General features: G+C 44.6%; 2 protein-coding genes across 5 annotated transcripts in view; one reads left to right on the top strand and one right to left on the bottom strand.

Annotated features, from left to right (window-relative positions):
* The window catches only part of LOC142501504 (uncharacterized), a 34,590-nt gene extending 17,958 nt beyond the window's left edge, over positions 1-16,632 (bottom strand). The window contains exons 1-2 of one of the 2 annotated variants that reach the window (XM_075611482.1): positions 16,351-16,632; positions 11,168-11,250 (exon numbers count right to left, since the gene is read on the bottom strand). The gene's annotated coding sequence lies outside the window, so the exon portion shown is untranslated. Of the gene's footprint in view, positions 1-11,167; positions 11,251-15,742; positions 15,791-16,350 lie in introns of those variants that run through there. The other variant, XM_075611481.1, reaches the window with a different exon arrangement.
* PTBP1 (polypyrimidine tract binding protein 1) overlaps positions 15,865-22,013 on the top strand; it is a 23,790-nt gene continuing 17,641 nt past the window's right edge. For 2 of the 3 annotated variants that reach the window (XM_075611485.1, XM_075611483.1), the window contains exons 1-2: positions 15,865-15,971; positions 18,580-18,610. In XM_075611485.1, coding sequence (XP_075467600.1) covers positions 15,964-15,971; positions 18,580-18,610 — 39 coding nt within the window. In that variant the 5' untranslated portion in view covers positions 15,865-15,963. Of the gene's footprint in view, positions 15,972-16,040; positions 16,189-18,579; positions 18,611-22,013 lie in introns of those variants that run through there. The other variant, XM_075611486.1, reaches the window with a different exon arrangement.

Genomic DNA, 22,013 nt, shown 5'->3' with positions numbered 1-22,013 from the left:
AATGATCGTATTTCCAATAGCAATGTGGAAGGAGGTAGTAGGGCCAGGTTTGGGAGGTAGTATAAGGAGCTCTGTTTTTGCCATGTTAAGTTTCAGTCGGCGGATGGCCATCCAGGATGATATTCCAGAGAGGCATTCAGAAATTTGCTGTATAGCAGATTGATGTAAAGCCGACGTGGTGCCTATATTTAAAAAGGGAGCTAGACTACAACTAGGGAATTACAGACCTATAAGCCTACGAAGGTTTAGTACGGGATAACATTCAGGAATACCTAATGGATAATTAATTATTAGTAATAGTCAGCATGGATTTATTAAGGATAGTTCGTTCCAAACTAACCTTACTAGTTTCTTTATTGGTAGGAATTTAGATCAGGGTAATGCAGTTGATGTGGTCTACTTAGATTTTAAAAATGCTTTTGATATGGCACCACACTAGATGTTACTGTACAAAATAAAGAAAATGGTTCTAGATAAAATTATCTGCACATACATTTAAAACTGGCTTCAGGATAGACAGCAGAGAGTTGTCATAAATGGAACATTTTCAGGGTGGACTAAAGTTGTAAGTGGACCACCTCAAGCATCGACACTGGGACCCCTGCTTTTTAACTTGTTTATTAATTACCATGAGATTGACATAGAGAGCAAAGTCTCCATCTTTGCTGATGACACTAAATTGTGTAAGGTAGTAAAATAAGAGCAAGATGTAATTTCTCTGCAAAAGGACTTGGATAAACGGGAAACTTGGACAGGTAAATGGCAGATGAGGTTTAATACAGATAAATGTAAGGTTATGCATTTGGGAAGCAAGAATAAACAGACTACTTGCAAATTAAATGGGACAAAATTAGGTAAATCCTTGATGAAGAAGGATTTAGGAGTGCTTGTAGACACCAGGTTTAGCAATAGCGCTCAAAGTCAGGCATTGCATAAAATGTGGTATGTGCAACAGGAAGAAAACGCAAATCTAAAACACTTAATTTGAAAATAATAATAAAAAAACTTAAAGTACAGATGTTTATATCACCATGTAAGGGAGATGAAGCTAGTAGAAGGGTCTTTCTCAACAACCCTTAGGTAGACATCACAAGAAACTCCAACACGCAAACTCCCCTCAAACATGTAAAAAGAGAAAAACTCACATGCCCCACGTATAAACAAGCATTTAGACCACTCTGGGTCTGACAGTGTCGGTGTCCTAATCAAGCTCGGCTGGTGTTCAATCTCCTGGTGCGTCTCACTTCTGGGTTTCCCCGGCGGGTGACGTCACGATGGCAATTTGACCAATGGAAACCTCCAATTCCAGCTGCTTTGATGGGAGCGACAGAGAAGGGCACGGCGGCGCTTGTAGTTCTCGCGGTTCCAAGGGACCACCCAACGCATTTTATTTCATCCGTGGGAGGAGAGTCCACTCACTGTTCGCGTTTTTTATGTAGGTTAAATAAATTGTTTTTATTTTCTCTTTGCTGGTGAGTTTCCATATTTTTTCACCTTGTGGAGCAGCTGTTATTTTGATCTATTTTTTGTTCCTAATTTGCATTATATATTATACATTGTCAAATGCTTTATATATACACAAATAATAAAAAAAAGTAACAAAAGAAAAGTTGGAAAGTAGTATTACTGCTTTAACGAACAAGCTAGGCACATTATAAAGTGCTTGAGACAGAGCAGGAATTATGGTCCAAAATGCTTAAATAAAATGTTTCCTGATAAAGGATGGTCGCTAGGAGGACTCAAAAAATGAACTAGTATAAAAACATATAGTTCAGGAGTGCGAGCAGCTGGATCAATGCGTTATCGATTACATAATCAGACAGGGGCGTTCTCGTCTTCGGGCGTGCGTTTCAGCAGAAGGACATTTACAACACACACTTTGAACCAGACTTTGAACTCACTTTATAGAATCTTAGTGTTTCAGATTAGATTACAACAGTTTAACACATTAACGAGCTACAAAGGGAAAACGCCCATTTCTTGTTTACTGAATATGAACCTACCTCGGTGTATCTAGTACTTGTTGACATAATACAGTGACATCAATTTAGTTAACATCACTTGATTGTCTACATTGTGCTTATTATATAGTGTTAAACTACATAACAGACTGTGACGGTAGGGGATAACCAGGCTCTCAAATAAAGGTAAAGCCCGTTTGGTTACCCCTGATCGGTGTATAAGGGTCCAAGAGAGTTAGCTCTTGGGCCCAGTAACATTGCAACTTTCCAATGAATGACATGTAATAAAAGTATTTGATGTGTTTTTCTCTTTCCGGGCATGCCAGGGAGCAGAGATTGCTAGGGTATGGGTTTCAAGTGGGGTTTTGCGGAGGAATTGTTGTCAGAATGTGTAGGTTGGGGTCCGGAGTTTTGTTTTCCCCATAAATGTACCCGGAAATCATGCCTGATCCTCGGATACATGTAGGCACATTATTCCGGCAAAATCTCCCCTTGAAAACGCAAGTGTGGCTCGCCACTAGGGTACCTTGCTTCAGCAGCGCCCAGAAAGGTGAATGAGGCACATGGATGAATAGGTATCCCTGTAGCTGAGGGAATCCCTAGGTTAAGAGGGGTACCCCAGGTAGTGAAAAGGTGACCCAGAACCAGTGTAGGGTTTGCGGGTGCCCCAACCGTATGTAAGGTTGAGGGGGGGGCTTTGAGTCTATAAGATAGTGTATGGGGAATAAGGCAGCTAGGAATAAAATTACAAACATCTTTCTTATTCTGTCCCCTATACCCAGAGACTCAGGAGTATATTAAAACAGATACCTTAGTGTATTAAAATATACTTTATTCATGTACTGTAATGTAATGTGCTTTTACATTCGGAACCCATGTCCAGACAGGCTGCCCGAGCTAACCCATAGGCGCCGGTAAGTCTGCTGGACATAGAGTTCAAAGCCTTCAGAGGATGCCAGGTGTGTGATATGCAAATGGGCAGCGGAGAAGGGTGAAGTACCAAGGTCCGGAGAATAATGGCAGTCGTCCGGGCTGCCATTTGTTCTGCCAGACCTGGTGGAGCCTGCCCCAGCGGGTGGCATAGAGATAGCCAGGGACGGAAGTGGCAAACTTGCGCATGTCTCTTGGCAATTTCATATTTCCTGCTGACCCGGCTTTTCTAGCCGGCTTGGCTCTGATTGGGTGCTGGGAATTTTCCCACGCGATGATTGGCTGCTAAGTTTTGTGAATGAAACCTCTGAGCCAATCATATTCGAGTCTTCCAGTAGTAAGAGCGCGGGCGGGCTTTTCAAAGTTGCTCTTGCGCGAATAGCAGAGCAACCGGCTTCGATTTCAAGCCAGGAAAGCCTGCCCGCCAGAGACTAAGTCCCGACTTTTGCGCCCAAGTTCTCAAAATCAAACATAGCGGACGCGGCTGGGATTTCATGCCGATTGGAGTTCCAGAAGATGATTGGTGGTAACTCACGGTCAAGAAAGTCCAAGTTCGCAGAAGAGAAGGGATCGGTGGTGTATGGAACTTCACGCCGATTTGAGTTCCAAGGAATTCCGGGCTAAGTTCCGGTCAGGGTAAAACTCTTATTTAGTGTTCCCTGCACCTAGGAAAGTCTAGTTTTCGACCCCAGAGCCCCAGTAAGTGTGTCTTTTGGTCGGTATTTTGTGTTCCATTGTGTGTAAGCGAATTTGTGCGAATAAACTTCAATTTATTTAATTACCTTGTTTTGCTCAGTGAATGATCCTGGTAAAAAGGTGTAAATTGCCTGGTCTCCCATGACACAGACTTACAATTGTTCACATTTTCATGGGGATTGAGCGAGAAATATATACGATATGATGAAACACGAAAGGGGCTCTTATTTTCCAGAACACTGTGTATATTCATACAAGAAGTATGGTGTTATAGGCAGCACTCCAATTTTAAACTAAAAATAGAGTATGTGAGGTGCAGAGGAACAAAGAGAGGGACCCTGGACATTCCCAATACTAATATAGAAAATTGGTGGGTGTTCTCAGCACACAAAGAGAAAATAAATGTTAAAATAATAGTTCAACACTGTGTTAAATCAAAAACCGAAATTGTATTTGTAATCAAACAATTGAACGCAATATATACAGTGGCGGATGCTACATGAATTCACACATCTATGGATCAAAGTATACAAACAGAGGAAAGCCTAATCACAGGGTGAAAAGATTTTCCAAAAGAAAAACCAGGACACAAAAAATTATTAATACAACAAATGACTTTACTAAAAAATGAATATTATAATGATATTTATCTAATAGTGTCACCATTGATGCTGTATTTATTCATTCTACCTCTTCCCATTCTCTCTCTAACCTTCTCCCCGTTCTCTCTCTACCTTCCCTTTATTCTCTCTATCCCTCGCCTCCCCCATTTTCTCTCACCCCCCATTTTCTCTCGCCATTCCCCTCATTCTCCCTCCCCTTCCCTCGTCTCTCTCCCTTCCCTCCCCTCCATTATCTCTCCCTTCCCTCCCCTCCATTCTCTCTCCCTTCCCTTCCCCATTCTACCTCTCCCATCCCACCCACCATTCTCACACTTTCCTCCCCCTTCCCAACCATTCTCTCCCCATCCCCCATTCTCTCCCTTCCCTCTCCCATTCTCTCCCTTCCCTGCCCCCAGTCTCTCTCTTTCTCCGCTCCTCCATTCTCTCTCACTCCCCCCCCCATTCTCTCTCCCCCCTCCCCTCTCTCCTCTCTCCCTCCATTTTCTCTCTCTCCCCTCTCCTCCATTCTCTCTCTACCTCCCACCCCCATTCTCTCTGACCTGCACAGACACACAGCTACTGATCTGCATAGACACTCACACAGACAGGCCAACACAGGCACACAGACACTGACCTGCACTGACCATGCACAGACACCCACACAGACTGACCTGCAGAAACACAGCCACTGATATGCAGACAGACCTGCACAGACACTCACATAGCCACTAACCTGCACAGATACACACACAGCCACTGACCTGCACACACTGAACTGCAGACACACACACAGCCACTGACCTGCACACACTGACCTGTACAGACTTTCACACAGCCACTGACCTGCACAGACACACACACACAGCCACTGACCTGCATACACAGAACTGCAGACACTCACACAACCACAGACCTACAGTCAGACCTGCACAGACACTCACACAACCACTGACCTGCAGACACACACACAGCCACTGATCTGCATACACTGACCTGCACAGACACACACACAGCCACTGACCTGCATACACAGAACTGCAGACACTCACACAGCCACTGACCTAGTCAGACCTGCACAGACACTCACAACTACTGACCTGCACAGACACGCACACAGCCACTAACCTGCATACACTGACCTACACACACACAAATACACACACACACGAAAACAGGGACATTTTAAACATTTTCAAATAATTGTCGTTGCACCGGGACATGTGCAGTAAATCCGTGACTGTCCCGGCTAAACCGGGACGTCTGGTCACCCTACCTAATCGGCATAAGCGGGAGGGAGGGGAGGGAGGGGAGGGAGGGGAGGGAGGGGAGGGAGAAAAGGGGAAACAAAAAAAGGGGAGAAAGAACAAATAGGGGGAAAAAATGCCAAAAGGGCAAAACAAGGAGCTGATGTGGTGGAATAAGGCTGCGTCCCCCGTGCCGCTGATCGCGCTCATGCTTGAGAGTGGTGACGTCACCAACTCTCCAAGCATGATTGTTCGGCTGTCCGGCAACTTTTTTGGTAAGCGCGAGTGGGGGGGCCGGGGGCGTGGCCGAGCAGTGACTGGCGCTGATTGGCTGAGGAGGTAATGTGACCCTTCAGCGCACCTCAAACACAATTTGATCTGTCTCGGTAAGCGACTAGCCCCCGCGCGCACACCACGTGAGCGTGGCCGGACAGATTAAAATGGATTGTGCTGACCACGCTAAGCGCATGGTCAGCTGCCACATACTGCGTGCAACTGCACAGATGGACAAACATCACTGATCGTGTTGTCACATATGGCCTATACATTATATTTTTTAAGTGGTATAGTGGTCGTTCTGCTCAATTGTACCTTCTTAACATTATTCATTAGGACTTTTACCTTGAACTTATTGCTTGCTATTGGGCAGACTGAGTATAGGGTTAGTGATTACCTAAGAGGCCATATCTTGGAGTGCTTTCTAGCTAGTGACTGTACAGATATCACCTGTGACTTATTTCTCTAGAGGTTGTTCCCACAATAGTCCTCTCCCTGTCTTGGAAGTATATCTTGGTAGATCTTGGTAGAAAAAGAGTGTTTTTACTCCAGAGACTTTCAAGAGCAGTATATATAAAAAAAAAATCTCGGCCTCATTAAAACATTACTGTGCGGGATTCATGTTGGGGGATTGTTTTTGTATTAAAAATGTATAAAAAAGAAAGAAAAAAAAACACTTCCTGGAGTGCTACTGCAGAAAGTTATAACCAAAAGCAAAGAGGTCTGTCCCATCCCTTTGGAATTGAAGAGGTTAATTGCGGTTGTAGTGACTCCGTTATTTTTACGGAGGGAGACCCTTGTGGTATGGGCTAAAGGGAAGTACCAGGGTTGTGATTGAGTGTCTGTTCTCTCTGTGTTGGTTGTGATTGTGTATGTGCATGTTGTGTCTGTGTTGGTTGTGATTGAGTGTGTGTTGTGTGTTGTGATTGAGTGTATGTATCTGTGTGTTGTGATTGTGTTGTGTCTGTGTTGGTTGTGTTGTGATTGGTTGTGTTGTGATTGAGTGTGTGTTGTGTCTGTGTGTATTGTGATTGAGTGTGTGTTGTGTGTTGTGATTGAGTATGTGTGCTGAGTCTGTTGAGTGTGTGTGTGTGGGGGGGTCGTAATTGAATGCAGCGGTGCGCAAACTGGGGGGCGCAAGATTATGTAGGGGGGGCGCAGGCAGCGTGCGGCGAAACCTGGTGTGTGCAGGGTGGCAGAATGTGCGCGGGAGGGCAAAAAAGCTGTGTGCAGGCGGCCAAGAAGCTGTGCGCGGGCAGGCAGCCGAAGAAGATGTGCGCGGGCGGCCGAACAGGATAGTGCAGGTTGTGGCCATGTGATGGTGTGTGTGTGCACGCACAGGGGCTTCGGAGGTACGGGGGAGGAGTACGCCCCAGCGCTGTGATTTCAAACGCCCCTCCTTCCCGTGTCTGCCCTGCAATAGTGCTGTGGTCCTGCTCTCCTCCTGTTACGCCGGAGTAGCCCGCAGACCAGACCTGTCCCTAGAACTGAGGTGGCAGGTATGAATACACACACCGACAGAGCGAGGGACGTGTCCGGGTTGTGGTATTAGATGGTGCCAGGCCAGATGGGGTGTATTGCGAGAATACTTGCCGATACCGTTTTCCCAGAAGAATGGTCGTTGCCGTTGCCAAGATCAGGGGTAGGAGATGTATGGAGGAATCGAGATGAGTGCCGAGGTCGAAGAGAGCCAGAAGGTACTTAAACAGGAACAATCCGAAGTCGAGAGCCAAAGGGGGTAGTCTGCCAAGCCGCGTCTAAACCGAGAGAATCAAAGAACAAGCACTGTGAAACACCCATACAAAAACTATGACGAGCGAGGAAGCACAGAACAGAGAGGGTATATAAAGCTGGACCAGCCAACCAGGAGAGGGGGCGTGCCTGGAGGAGCCCAGGGAGCTTCAGTGCATTGGCTGCTGTTCTTAGAGCTCAGGTGACACTCAGCAAGAGCCAGATTGTAACCGTGCGGTGTTTGGGGGCGGAGCCTGAGTGGGGATAAGTTCAAGGGCTTTTGTGTGTGCACTGTAAGTCCGACGTGTGCATGAGAGGAAGCAACGTGGGGTGCGCACGTGCGTGCGGGGCGGCGATTCCGCGCCGACGGCTGCGGCGCAGAGCGAGGAGGAAGAACCTCGTGGAGCGTCCCACCATGCCGAGGGGTAAGTGATGAAGCTGAAGGGGGCTTGCGTGGTTGTAGTGGAAGGGTCTGAGCAGTGTAAGGAGAGAGCCGTGAGCTCCGCCTGAGACGCTGTGTGCTCACATTCCTAACACCTCCGCTGGCAACCTGCTTCGATGCGATCCTCTGCAAGTGAAAGGGTCGTCTGCCACTATATCAGTCATACTATGAATGTACAGAAATAATTTAAAAAAAAAAGTAAAAACACAACATTGAAAACGGAAATAAATAAATAAATAATACATAATACTGTTGGTAAGAGAGCAGGGAGAATAAAAAGGCAAATGGGAGAAGGAAAAAAGGGAGGGGAAGGGAAAAAAAAGGGGGGGGGAGAGAGGGAAGGGAGGTAGCAAAGAGGTGGATGAATGCCCCCCCAAAAGGATTGCCTTTGTGCATGTACTCTCTCCCAAGCTTGGCGCTTGGGGAGACAAACAAAATAGACTTTGAAGCGCGCTCAGCAGCAGTCAATGCGCACACACAACAAACACACACAAAAATAGCCCCAATCCACGCCCTCCCGCTCGTGCTTGCAAAATTATGCAGGACACCCTGTGCTCATGCTTGGAGAGTTGGTGATGTCACCGCTCTCAGCGGCAGCATGGACGCAGCCTAATTTTGCAAGTGCGAGCTGTTGAAATATGTAAGTATTTAGACATACAGTATTTGTATTTACATTGTATACCGTTTAATAAAGGGTTTTTTTCATGTGATTTTGATTACATCAGGCAGGGGGGGGGGCAAGAAATTTAATGGATGAAAAGGGGGGCTCGGCATAAAAAGCTTTCTCACCCCTGCCTTAAGGTTTGAGGAAAGGAGATTTCACCAGCAACAAAGGAAAGGGTTCTTTACAGTAAGGGTAGTTAAAATGTGGAATTCATTACCCTTGGAGACTGTGATGGCAGATACAATAGATATCTTCAAGAAAAGGTTGGACATCTTTTTAGAAAGGAAAGGTATACAGGGATATACCAAATAAGAAAACATGGGAAGGATGTTCATCCAGGGAGTAATCTGATTGCCAATATTGGTGTCAGGAAGGAATTTATTTTCCCCTTATGAAATATCATTGGATGATATTTTCACTGGGGTTTGTGTTTGCCTTCCTCTGGATCAATAAACTGTAAATACAAATATAAGATAAGTATCTGTCATCTTTATTTAACATAGGTTGCACTCGATGGACATATGTCTTTTTTCAACCTCACTAACCATGTAACTATATATGATTCCACTTTATGTTCTTAAGCAACTGCAGGTACAATCATAACCACTCCTCGGAATAAGGGAGGCCAAACCACTCGAATTTCATCGACTTCTATCCCTTTGCGGTCAAAGGAGCTGCATGTTATTATATCGTTCTGTGTGTTATTTACTCTGCAAGTAATTATATCGCTCTGTGTATTATTCACTCTACAAGTTATTAAATCACTCTGCATGTTATTCACTCTACATGGTATTATATTGCTCTGCAAGTTATTATATCGCTCTGCAAGTTATTAAATTGCTTTGTGTGTTACTCACTACAAATTATATCGCTCGGCATAATATTAAATTGCTCTGTATGTTATTCACGCTGCAAGTTATTAAATTGCTCAGCAAGTTATAAGTTTCGGATGTAAAAAAATGCCACCCTGAGGCATCTACCTGGTGCCGTCCTCATCCTCCAGCGCCGCGCCATGGCAATGCCATGCCACATTGACGGCCGCGCATGCGCGATCGGTGCTTGCTGGCCGCGAATGCGCATGCTGCCTCAAACTTTTGCCGCCTTAGCCCAGAGCCAATCAGGCCTAATGGAAAATCTGCAAATGCATGTTATTACAACGCTCTGCATGTTATTCACTCTGCAAGTTATTCACTCTGCAAGTTATTACATCGCTCTGCATGTTATTCACTCTGCAAGTTATTCACTCTGCAAGTTATTACATCGCTCTGCATGTTATTCACTCTGCAAGTTATTCACTCTGCAAGTTATTACATCGCTCTGCATGTTATTCACTCTGCAAATTATTACATCGCTCTGCATGTTATTCACTCTGCAAGTTATTACATCGCTCTGCATGTTATTCACTCTGCAAGTTATTCACTCTGCAAGTTATTCACTCTGCAAGTTATTACATCGCTCTGCATGTTATTCACTCTGCAAGTTATTACATCGCTCTGCATGTTATTCACTGCAAGTTATTCACTCTGCAAGTTATTACATCGCTCTGCATGTTATTCACTCTGCAAGTTATTCACTCTGCAAGTTATTCACTCTGCAAGTTATTACATCGCTCTGCATGTTATTCACTCTGCAAGTTATTCACTCTGCAAGTTATTCACTCTGCAAGTTATTACATCGCTCTGCATGTTATTCGCTCTGCAAGTTATTACATCGCTCTGCATGTTATTCACTCTGCAAGTTATTCACTCTGCAAGTTATTACATCGCTCTGCATGTTATTCGCTCTGCAAGTTATTACATCGCTCTGCAAGTTATTCACTCTGCAATATTCACTCTGCAAGTTATTCACTCTGCAAGTTATTACATCGCTCTGCATGTTATTCACTCTGCAAATTATTACATCGCTCTGCATGTTATTCACCCTGCAAGTTATTACATCGCTCTGCATGTTATTCACTCTGCAATTTATTAAATCTGCAATTTATTAAATCGCTCTGTATATTATTATTTTTATCTGTATGTTATTCACTCTGCAAATGACAATCATTCTGTATGATGTGCACTGTGTGCCATTATATAGGTCTGCATGGTATTTGCATGTTAATATATTGCTATTAATGCTTTATATTTCTCTGCATGTTTTATATTTTGCATCTTATTATATTGCATTGCAGAGTTGCAGGCTGCTGCGGTAGTTAAGTGGTTAATGACTGTAGCACTGCTAAGAATCTATCAGCTGCAAACCCATACTATGCAAACCAAAGCTAGCCCTTCTTACAAATACAGTGTCCACTCATCTCCAGAAAGACAAGAGCAGAAGGGAGACAAAATAGCACCAAGGCCCTTATTCTATCAAGTGTGAGAGCGCCGGTCCAGTACAATCTCAGGGAAAGCCCCTTAGAAGTCAATGGGGATTTATAAGATAAGGGCCAAAGAGTCCAACAGTGAAAGACTCAGGGTCTAATGACCTTAATATGTACATCTGTGAAGACAGGAAGGAAAAAAGGAGTTATATGACTTTTCAAAAACCTCCACTCCATGTTATATAATTAGCTACAGGAGGGAAGCGGAGGAGGAGGTCTTCATACATTGACATGTTGGTGGGTGCGTGGAGCAGCTTACCGGCACAGGAAGGTGGGAGAAAATACAGTCACAGGATTCAGTTTATTTTTGCGATGAGCTCTAGGAAGAGGCAATCTAAGCACCTTTAAAAAAAAAAAAAAAAAAATTACCTTTATTGAAAACTATAGTACCTAAGGTGCCGATCAATTGGTAATCCCATGATCAATCAGCAAAATCCTGTTTCCCAGTGTTCATTAAATGGCTGCCTTCCAGTTTCAAATGAATCCTTCAGTAAGTGTAACTCAGCAGCTACAATGTATTCTTATATTACTAAGGTAATATTATCTATTGTTACAGTTTACAGCTTAAACTGCTGGGAACATTGGCAACAAATGATCACAAACGTGAAAGTGTTACAAATATCTTGCACTGCTGGGGAGGTGGGCTAAAGCAGGGGTGCGCAACATTTTCTGGGAGCTTGGTGCTTACAGGGGCCTACGCTCTTCCCCACAACATTTAAATAAAATGCCGGGGAGTGCGCGAGGCCTCTCTATGACCCTTACCATCTCTGTGTCGCCATGACGGAGTCAAATGACAACGTGATATCAAATTATGCCAAAGGGGACGCGAGCAGGCAGGGGGTCGCAACCAAAAAAAGTTTGTAGACCTCTGTGCTAAAGCACGCTATAGAAATCAAAAGATTCTCAGTATATTAAAACTCAAAAATGGCATCAAGAGTTTAATTATAAAATTTAAAAAAAGGTAGTATTATCTAATACTACCGAACTAATAAAAAAAACGCATGTAGGGATATTGCTTGGATCACTCCTTTAAAGAAATGTGTTGTGAAACTGGAAAATGTAGTGACCTGTGATTTTACTAAGGCTGGGTGGTCCTGTCAACTTTCTATACATTTTAAGTTCCTAAATTAAACATTTGCAGGACTCTTCCACTGAATTCATCAGCGATGAGGTCATTTTGTGTACACCCATGTATATAAATTGTTGCCATCCAGATAAACAGAACATCCTGCAGAGCATGGGGGGAGGGAATCATTGACTTTAATGTCTAACCTGCCACAGTAGACTGTGGACCCACTGCTTTGCAAAGCAGGCCTCTTCGGCAAGCAGGGAACCCACATCTTGAGCACTGGTGGGGACCTATCCCAGTTAACCCCTTCACTTCCCAAAGGTCCAGACTCGCATTGCAATGCATTTTTTTTTTTGCAATAGAATAACCTTTTTATTTTCTTCTGTTTTTTTTGTTTTTTTACCCTGATCACGAAATGCACCGGAAAATCCCTGAGCAGTGTTGGAGAAATGTCACAATGATCAATATAAAGCAAAATTGCAGCAGCATTTTGGAACCCCTTTAAAGCCGTGTGTTATATATCCCCTGAGCGCTGTGAATAGTTAGAACAATTCTGCAAATATATGGAACACATCTTATATTAAAAAAAAAACGGCAACTAAAAAGTAGAGGAGGTGTTATATGGTGAAGCGTTCAGAGTTACAATGCTTGTTCATACGTGGAGTTCCACCTTTAAAGTTTGGGCAGAGCAAACCTGCTTGTAGAGAAGTAATAAAACTCTGCTCATTGTTCCAGGGCAAATCTCAGATTGCAAAATCCTGCTGATACTACTTCTCTTCCTGTACTCTGAGAAATGTTCTTTCTTCCCGTGGCCCTCAGACTAATGGGGGGGGGGGGGGGGGGGAGGAGAAAAGGTTTATTTGTATAAATAAATGTTCAATCTTCAGGCCAGGGAATGCAAAGTATGCTGCAGGATTTGGAGACAAACCACTTTGTGAGGCCAGAGGAAGGGAGGGGGGAGGAATAGATGGATGTAGCCTTCTTTGGGGTCGTTTTAAGTCACAGTTTTTCTCATGCAGTCTCTCTCTCTCTGCGCAAGGAGGGGGGTTTAACCCTTCCACTGCCAAAGGGGTACACAATGCATTCGGGCCTCTACTCCCGCCTCCAACCAAACGTTGCTTATTTTAGAGGTCACATAACTTCTAACCTTCAGATGATGCATCCGTCTAAACCTGATTAATTTTTTTCCTGTATCTAAATTCTGAAACTGTCCTTGGGGCCTGCAATTTATTGCAGTACTAGAGCCCTCTGTCAGCCAAAGGGTTAATGCAGGACACACCCAAATAAACCAACTTTGTCTACAAACTTTGAGGGTTCAGTTTGGGGATGGGGTTCTTAAAGAAGCTGCTTCTGGTAAAAAAAAAAAAGGAACCATTTTAGCTTGCTGAGGACGGTAACACTCCTGTTTTTCAGGCAGTGGGACCCTTCAGGGTAGAACAGAATCCATGAAATGAAAGGAAATCCCAGCAGCCCTCTGTTGAGGAGGAGGGAGGGGGGGAAGGGGCATTATCAAGGCACATCTGAAAACTATTATTGTCCTTGTAGAAGTTTGCTGCAAAAACAGGATACAGAGAAACTAATCTCTCCAAGATGAGCAGAGCTAAATAAGGACACATGCAGAGGGGTCCCCAGTACGCTAGTTCCAGGCCGCTGGGGCAAAGCTCTGGAGTCAACCGAGAAAGAGCAAAACTGGGTATCGTGCCAGACGCCCACTGCAGGAAATGAGTAAGAGGATAGAATAGTGAGCTGGGGGGGGGATCTACAACATGCTGAGCGTTTTCATTGTGTCTGATCGGTTTACCAGCTCCCACCGCCTGCCCAAGACTCCGCTGTGTCGCTTGGAAGCTTCTTGGCCCAGGAACTACCCACTTGTACATCTATCCCTGCATCATTGTACCTTTTTGTTTCAAGTCTCCCTCATTCCTTAGGGATGGGCAACTCCAGTCCTCAAGGGCCCACCAACAGGTCAGGTTTTCAGGATATCCCTGCTTCAACACAGGTGGCTCAGTCAACGATTGAGCCACCTGTGCTGAAGCAGGGATATCCTGAAAACCTGACCTGTTGGTGGGCCCTTGAGGACTAAATTTGCCCCCCCCCTGCTCTAGATTGTCAGCTCTCAGGAGCAGGGCCCTCATTACCTTCTGTATCTGTTTGTGCAAGTTTGTCCGTAAGTGTATGTAATTCTGTTCATGCAATTATCACATATCTGTACCGCACTGTGGGATATGTTGGCGCTTTACAAATAAACTATAATAATAGAAATCATTGAATGGTCCATCTGTAGTCGCTAGCTACTTGTGTATATATACAAATTATGGCGGCGCGAAGTAAGAAATCAAATAAAATGTATATTGATCTTTGCTATATGTCACCCATGTTTATGAAGGTGTGTCTGCTTTGTTACAAAGCTGTGTTGTTGTTGTTATCAAGTTTTGAAAATGCAACGCTCTAGTGCAGGGGGGCGCAAACTTTTTTTCCTGCCCCCCCCTCCCTGCTGGTGGTCCCCTCACCTCCGCACTGGCGTCGTGACGTCACGTTGCCATAGCAACGTGGCGTCACATGACCCTGACGCCGCGTTGTCATGGCGATGCGTGTGAGAAGCCGCCGGAGCCAAGGTAAGTTAGGTTTACAGAGGCCCTGCAGCTCCCCCGGCACTTAATTTAAGTGCCTTAGGGAAGCGTGCTGGGCCTCTGTAAACCCCACTCTCAGTCTTGCGCCCCCAGTTTGCGGACCGCTGCGCTAGTGCTATCTTACTGCTTCTTCAGTGACCGTTATTCTGCTATAAACTGCAAAATATTTTATGATATGGTTTAGCTGTGTGGTTTGGGAAGCTCTGTACACGTGAAGAAGAGACCTGTGAGGTTTGGGGAGCTCTGTACATGTGAAGAAGAGACCTGTGAGTGTTGGGAAGCTTTATACACGTGAAGAAGAGACCTGTGAGGTTTGGGAAGCTATATACACGTGAAGAAGAGACCTGTGAGGTTTGGGAAGCTATATACATGTGAAGAAGAGACCTGTGAGGTTTGGGAAGCTATATACACGTGAAGAAGAGACCTGTGAGGTTTGGGAAGCTATATACATGTGAAGAAGAGACCTGTGAGGTTTGGGAAGCTATATACACGTGAAGAAGAGACCTGTGAGGTTTGGGAATCCCTGCACACATGAAGAAGAGACCTGTGAGGTTTTGGAAGCTCTATACATATAAAGAAGAGACCTGTGAGGTTTGGGAAGCACTGTACATGTGAAGAAGAGACCTGTGAGGTTTGGGAATCTCTGTACATGTAAATAAGAGACCTGTGTGCTTTGCGAAACTCTGTACACGTGAAGAAGAGACCTGTGAGGTTTGGAAAGCTCTGTACATGTGAAGAGACCTGTGAGGTTTGGGAAGCCCTGTACACTTGAAGAAGAGACCTGTGTGTTTTGGGAAGTTCTATACACATGAAGGGGAGACTTGTGTGGTTGGGGAAGCTCTGTACACGTGTAGAAGAGACCACCTTTTCTATTGCCTCCATAGTTTTTCAATTTACTTTTATGCACTATTTTATTTGGTAGTCTTCCCTCACACATTGTACAGAATATGTTTGTGCCATATAATTAAACATGTATGCGTGTGTATATAAACTGTTTGTAAGGTAAAATGATCTATATTTGATGTGAGATGTGACTGTATGTACTGTATATGTATATATTTATACACACAGCATATATTAATATATAATGAGAGCGCTAGTTTTTTAATGGGCTGAGCTCGCAGCGGTGACGCACCTCCTCCTCACTTTAGCGCGGCGGGAACAAAAGAGGCGGGAGCGCTCTACGGTGACCCCGCCCATGGGAGGTGACTGACACCTCTGCCGACCAATGGGCAGGTAGCAGCACTGCGTCAGCGGGCGTCGCCGCCATTTTGTGAGTGTATATGAGGAGGCAGACGCTTCCCGCTTGGTTATTGCAGCGCCTCCTCTCCCTTCAGGGCGGGTCTCGATTGTGCAATGGAAGGGTAAGTAACCGTAAGGCAGCGGGGAACAGCGGGCCTCACCATACCCAACTAGAGCACGTGCCCCACCCTCCCCCGAGTCATAACCCCCTCAGACAAGCGGGGTTACACGGTGGGGCTAGCACCTCCCCCTCCCGGGGGTACACTCGGTGACTGCAGTGGTACTGGCTTAATGGCAACAAGTGGTTAAATACGACATTTGGGTAGTATTGTATTTACAGTAAGTGGTGTACTAGTTGTGTTGGGGGATATAGGTGGGACTATGGATATTGGGGTAATGCCCGTAGTGTAACCCCGTAGTGTATTGAGTATGATTGGGCATTTGTTGATGTAGCAGGAGTAATGGTGGGGTATTGTTGGTGGGCACTCTTTGAAGTATTACCTGATAGTAATGGGTTTCGATGCGTTACTCGCTAAAGTTACCCCCCCCCCTCCTCTCCATGACTAAGTCGCCCTCACTTCCTCCGCCTCCATCGTTCACGTGGCATTCTGGGGTCTATGTTGTCCCCTCGGGACTCCTGTATAGACTGGGGGTCACCACGGTGTCCTGGAGGGGTAGCTCATGTCCCCCTAAGGTTCCTGGGAGCCGTTTTATCTAATTACCCCAATGTCCACCTCTAACTTGTGCCCTTCAGTAGTTGGGTTTCTCCCAGACACCCCTCGCCTCAGGGTGTGGGGGGGAGGGGAGGGGGGTAGTAGGTAATAGCTAGGATCAGTGCTAACACGTGTAACGTGACTATATAAGCCCCGGTGTTTCCAGTGCACCCCCATCAGCTAGTTTCCATTTTGATTTGCATACGTGGTTCTTGTGCCTTTCTTTTTTTGCCCTGGGGCCGCTTAACCCCATCAGTGCCGCAGCGCTTGATTGTCCATCCCGCCTTTTTTTGTGATAGGATTCGGTTTATTGCCTTAAGCCTAAATTGTTAATAAAAAAAATATATTGGTTACTTAAAGACGACGATTCTTCCCTTGGGCTGATCACATCGTGTCTCCTAGCGGTCTCCCACCATGTCGTGAGTTTGCCTTATGTTGCAGGCTCACTTCAAAGCCCCCTATCGCTTTATCTCGTGTCTGTGCTCTTATCCACTTCTTGAGGTGATGAGGGTGACATTTTCAGGGAGGCGATGAGGGTGACATATTTAGTTGAGGATAGCCTCATGGTTGCCTTTTTATTGTAATCTGCTCATGAAACACTTCGCGGCTGCTGCTCACACGTGATGATGATTCAGGGTCGTTGGGATGATGCCTTTGTTCCCACAAATCTTGGCTCTTCTATCTCTCCGCTTCAAAACTTTCTCTTTTCAGTAAAGGGTTAACCTTTGCAAGAACTTTTGGATTCTTTAGTTTTATACTTGTGAGCAATAGTTTTAAATCTACGTGCAAATACTAGCCAATCCTCCCCACCACTTTCAAGTGTACGATATGGATTAAAATATCTAAGGTACATGTTGTGTACTAAACTTGACTGTTGCGTGGCATAAACTATCCCCCAAATTCTGCTACTGGAAGTGTTGTGGTATTTTTTTTTAGTCCCAGCTGCAAAAAGTTTCTGCACAGTTTTAAGCCATGCCCGGCTATTGGTGAATAAATTTGACCATGGTATAGCAGATAATTAATTGGCTTTGTGTGGTAGATATTTGTATTCATATGATGTACTGTCTTGCTTGGTACATTACATGGTTTACTCGTTATGTGGTAAAGGTGTTGCATGGTTTGGTGCTGCAGAAACGGCACATGTGATTAGTGAAGTAGGTGTTTATTTTCTATTTAAGATTGCTCTGTGGGACTGTGCTTGCTCACATCCTGTGGCTGTTGTATGTAACCCACATGTATCTGGTTGTGCAACTAGACTCCATTTTGTGATGTTGCTCGTAAGCCCTGGCAGTTTTTTTTATTTATTATAACTGCGTGAGCTTTGAACTGTCCATAAACAAACAAGTTCTGTGTGAGTTCAGAACTAGTTTGTCTAGTACTTTGTAACCCAGATAACCACTTGGCAGAGGCTATTTCCTGTAACTTTCAGCAAATATCACATGCAATGGCTGCTTTATGTAAAACATTTCCTGTGTATTGAGGCTCTTAAAGAAAGGGGGGAGGGAGTGAAACCAGCTTTGGAAACCTGATATGCTTGTTCTGGCTTTTTCTCTGCTTACTACTTTTTTTTTTTTTGAGCAGCTCGATGGCTTCTCATTTTGTCAGTTGACCTAGCAAAACTGTTCTGGGTGATCCTAATTTTGGTTTGTGCTTAATGTCCTCACTCCTGTGAACTTTTGTTATAAATGTAGTTGCATGGGTTTTTAGCTGTCATGCTAATGTGGCTCAAGACTGAGCACTGGTTTAATCACATTCATGTGAAGAATGTCTAGCTTTGTTTTCAATCTTTATTGGCATGATGAAATAAGAGTTAAGTAAAGTTGAATGCAACTATACTCCTGAATCAATCCCCTTTACTGGCAAAATGAAATTGTGATGCATCTTTAATAAACTTCCATTGTAGTTCTCTTTATCCTTCAATGTTTTTGCAGTATTTTACAATGAGAATTATGCAGCTCTCATTGTAGGCATGCAAATCTGTGACGCATCTAATGGCATTCTTCTCCCTTTATTACAGAATTGTCCAAGATATACCAGTTGGTACAAAGGTAAGATTTCCTAATTCTGTGTAGTGATTGTTATTTTTGTGTCTGCATGATTCGATTATTTAATAAAATAAAAAACACAATTGAAGTGGACAATGTGGCACTTAAGCCTTAATGTGTTATTGGTATTTGCTTTTAAAAATGAACAGTGTGATCCTGTATGGGGCATATGTGAGGCTTTGGGCCTGAGCAAGCAGTCCTCTTATTAAACTATTTTGTAAACTTGGTCCTTTGCTGGTTATTGTGTCTGCATTTGCAGGCCCCATATGGCAGCAAAAGTTTTTAAATGGTACAGGAGCAGCCTGAGACTAATCTAGTATTTGGATGTGTTCCCATTTGATGTAAATGTGGGTCTTGTTGTATAACATTGCAAACTTCAAATTGCCCCTCTTAAATCCCCACGGCTTGTGTTTATCACATAAAGCTGTCTTCCAGTTTGTACAGGGATTGCTTGGCCAGAACTTGGATAGTTGCTCAGTTGCCATGACATTGGTAATTACTGATTATTTTTTGGGCTGCTTGCCAGGAATGCAGTCTGAGATTCCAGTCCCCTTCTGTGGCTTCAGTTCAAAGGCTGCCACAAGCTGTCTTGTGTTACCAGGCCTGACCACACATGTAAAGGTCTGTTGTACTGATATCCCATTATTGAGTGCAGCCCATCCCAAATTATGGTTTAAACATGCCTGGGTCTGCATGATGTGGGATTTTTTTTTACTTGTGCCACGCCCCCTCTGTACTCTGCAGTGTGGAGACTTAAAGTTCTATTTTTTTTGGTGAATGTTTTCCATGACATCTCTTGCATCAGGCCTCTAATATAAATGTGTTCAGTTGACATACCATTTGGGGATATTTCTTGGTAGAGGCACTGGTTTTTATATAACTTTTGCTTTGCATGATGTGTGGACAGGCTTCAAACTGTCCCTCCACTAAAGATCTGTTGACTGCAGTCTTGTGATTCAACTAAATAGTTAAAGACTTTGTAATTTTTACAAGATCTTACTCATGCACTGTGTTTGTAGGGCAGAAGTTTTTAAGCTCCTTTAGACCATTTCGCTCCTTAAATCATCTTGTAGCTCTGGAGATTAAAGCTTTTGCTGCCTAAAACACCAAAAATGCATTGGAAATCAGTGTTGCAGGCCCCCCTGGCACCAAAAAAGTTAATGTTCCCTTCTGCTTGGGGCTAATTTCTGAATGGGAGTGTCTGCATTAATTCACTTTTCAAGCTCTGGAATTTGGAGCCGTTTAAACCTGCCCCACCCTGTATTCATAGCACAGGTTTGTTTTTGTAGGTGTCACCATAGCAGTCTTTTGTTTGAACACAGGTCTTATGGGGGAAGGGTGGCACTACAGCCAACTCACCACCTCATACTTGCTGCCACTTTTTTTTTTTTTTTTTTTAAGTGGCCATCTCTCCAGGAGTGCATGTTTTTAAAGCTTTTTCTTTGCAATGAAATGCAAGGAATGTTGACACCTCTATATGCCTAGTTGCACACAATGGAGATGTTAATTAGCACACATTGGTGTATTTAACACATAGTTGAGGTAATACAAAGGTGTAGTAAACCCACAAAGGGCACAAAACAGTGCATTTAAAAATGTCATATTCAGTGTGGCCAAGGAAGTTAAGCTGTTGCTATGTTAAAGGCTAGGTCCCTAGTGACCACGAGCGTGTGCGGCGCACACAAGGTACAGCCCTCTATGGGGTCGGCCCCATGTGCGATGCGCGACCACATTTGGCAAAGACACAGATTTTCTTTGCTAGTTGTGACAGAGCGCTGGCAGCAGTTCAGCCAATGAGGACAAACAAGCCACGTGATGTCATGGCTACACGCAGCCTGGAGTCCACCAGGTCTTGAGGCTTCTGGGAACGATTGCCTCCATGCACTGGGGCTGCAGCCGTATGTCTAGTATAACTCGCTACAATGATTGCGTGTGGGTCTGACGTTGATGTGAGCGTTGGAGCGGCAGATCTGCGGAACGGCGTGAAATTTGTCTCTTCGTGCTGTTGGCATGCCACGTGACAATGTAGGCCAATCACAGTGCCGCCTAATGCTGTGACATCATGGCCAAACCCCGTAGCTGCACATCACCATTGTACTATAGGTACAAAACGCATGCATCACGTGCACCAGCAGTTACTATAAAACCAGCCATAGAAGTGTACACTCGGACCCCGTAAAATACTAAGGACACCTCTTGGTAAGATTGGGCTAGTGCAGACTTGGTGTTTTTTGTTCTCTACATAAGGCTGCGGCCACACTAGCACTGAGCGTGCTGACCGCGAGGTGCTTGCTGATGATAGTTTCGGCACGTGAAATTGTTCTGTCCTTGTGTGTGGGCACGGATGCTCACCCACGCTTGGCACTTGCGTAAACAAGACTACATGCTCAACTTACCTGCAATGCCCCCCCACGCTTGCGAAATAGCGCGGTCACGCAGCACTCATGCTTGGAGAGCTGGTGACATCACGGCTGTCTAGCATGAGCGTGGTCGGTTCTAGGGTTCCAGTGACTGGTAGCGCATTGTCTCATGGCTTTATCAAGTGTTTTTGCTGGTGGAGCTCTACCACTTCAGAGCAAGGAGTGAGCTTGGTGTGTGGGGTTCTTGACCTTTGCCAGATACTATACTGTCCCTGTGTATTGGGTAAAGCTTGTGCGACATCGGCACTTGTGCCTTGAATGTCTGGCTCCAGAAAGAAACCTGCAAATGGTGCACGTTTGCATTTGTGCTGTTCAATTAATGTTGGGGGGGGGGGGGGGTGCGCTCGCTATCTTTCAAGAGGCCGCCACGGCACATCAGAATAAATATCGGACGTCCTATGAGACGGCTGATATCTTAAACTGGAACTGGCTTAGCCAACAAAAAAAAATATCAAGGGGTTTGGTTAAGTTGGTTATGTCTGGACGGTGATCCATTATGTCCGCATCAGTGTTGCCCTTTTAAACATTAAATCAGCCAAGAAAATTAAAGGTTTTAATCTATGGAAAGACCCTGAGCCAGTAGTGGCCTTGTGGCAACTCGTTCTTCAATCCACCAGACCAGTGCAATTTTTGCCTGTGGTGGCCTGCCCAGGACAGCTTTGTACATTCCAGGTGTTACCCAGAATTATTCTTTTGCTGTTTGTAGACAGTTCTTATGGTGTTTTTTCCAGTAACTTTGGCTTTGTTTTAGCCTGGCCACTCCCAGTTAAGGGAAACGGTGTGCTTGTTACATGATCTCACACGTCCCTCTTGGGTTACAGTATCTGTTTAGTCTGAGGGAAGAATAAGATGTGCATTGTCACAGATGGACCCTTGTCGTATGAGTTTTCAAAAAGAGGTCTTGAGATTCTGAATGGGTTGGTACTCTAAACATCTATATTTCTGTGCCTTAATGTAGAACATGAGAATCTTGTATTGCCTACAAT

Source organism: Ascaphus truei, chromosome 8, assembly GCF_040206685.1.
Source record: "Ascaphus truei isolate aAscTru1 chromosome 8, aAscTru1.hap1, whole genome shotgun sequence".
Taxonomy (NCBI): domain Eukaryota; kingdom Metazoa; phylum Chordata; class Amphibia; order Anura; family Ascaphidae; genus Ascaphus; species Ascaphus truei.
The sequence above is the reverse complement of the archived record's forward strand: the minus strand, read 5'-3'. Positions and strand labels throughout refer to the sequence as shown.